General features: G+C 64.5%; 1 protein-coding gene across 1 annotated transcript in view; it reads left to right on the forward strand.

Moving 5' to 3' along the window:
• Positions 1-62: 62 nt before the first annotated feature.
• TMEM138 (transmembrane protein 138) overlaps positions 63-1045 on the forward strand; it is a gene marked incomplete at its 3' end in the record, with an annotated part of 11085 nt that continues 10102 nt past the window's right edge. Inside the window, exons 1-2 of the mRNA XM_009319035.1 lie at positions 63-257; positions 337-508. Coding sequence (XP_009317310.1) covers positions 130-257; positions 337-508 — 300 coding nt within the window. The remainder of the gene's footprint in view (positions 258-336; positions 509-1045) is intronic.

The following is a 1045-nucleotide window of genomic DNA, read 5'->3' on the forward strand; positions in this document are numbered from 1 at the left end:
AAACCTCCGCTCCCCTTCCAGGTCCCGGCTGTAGGGAGAGGCGACGCTGAGCCCCTCGGCTCCCGCCCATGAGCTGGCTCTGCCGCTGGGGATGCCGGGGCTGAGGGCTCCAAGCCCCGGAGAAGGAAGATGCTCCAGACCAGCAACTACAGCCTGGTGCTGTTCCTGCAGTTCCTCCTGCTTTTCTACGACCTCTTCGTCAACTCCTTTTCGGAGCTGCTCCGCACGGCCCCCGCCGTCCAGCTCGTCCTCTTCATGTGAGTGCCAGGCGGGCGTAGCGGGTGGCGTGGTGGGGCAGGAGGGCCGGGGTCTCACCGCGTCTCTCTCCTCCTGCAGCATCCAGGACATCGCTATTCTCTTCAACGTCATCATCATCTTCCTCATGTTCTTCAACACCTTCGTCTTCCAGGCCGGGCTGGTCAACCTCCTCTTCCACAAGTTCAAGGGGACCATCCTGCTGTCGGCGGCCTACCTGGCGCTCAGCATCTCCTTCCACATCTGGGTTATGGTAGGCCGGGGCGGGCTCGGGGCTGCCGGCTTCTCCCGAGGGCAGGCAGCACGGGCAGTGGTCTGCTTGCTTTGCTGGCCTCAAGCCCCTGCTCCCTTCAGTCCCTCTCCCGTGAGAGGAAGGCCACGATCTACCACCACAGGGACAGTTCGGTGCCCCCCTGCGATTCCCTGCACGGAATTGCAGGCGTTGGGCTGGAAGGGAGCTGCCCCCGTGCCGGCCCCTTCCCTGAGGGCCGTGACCTGCTGGAAAATCCTCTTTCCTCAGGGGAAGCCCAGCAGCTCCGGCCCTGTGCTGGCACAGAAACCCACGCTTGGGGCCCCCCAAGTCCGTGACAGCAGCTCCTGGTTTACCTGGGATTAATCCCCGGCAAACACCAGCGCTCAGAGCCTGGGGGCAGCCCCCTCCCCGCTGGCATCAAGCAGCGCCCAGGGCTGTCGGGGGTCCTGGCTCTGTCCAGGCAGCATCTTTCCCCTTCTCTCCCTTGTCTAAACTCCCTTCTGTCCCCCGAAAGAGCGGCCCACACGCCCTGCCCAG

Source organism: Pygoscelis adeliae, unplaced genomic scaffold (genome assembly GCF_000699105.1).
Source record: "Pygoscelis adeliae isolate BGI_AS28 unplaced genomic scaffold, ASM69910v1 Scaffold1232, whole genome shotgun sequence".
NCBI classification, from domain to species: domain Eukaryota; kingdom Metazoa; phylum Chordata; class Aves; order Sphenisciformes; family Spheniscidae; genus Pygoscelis; species Pygoscelis adeliae.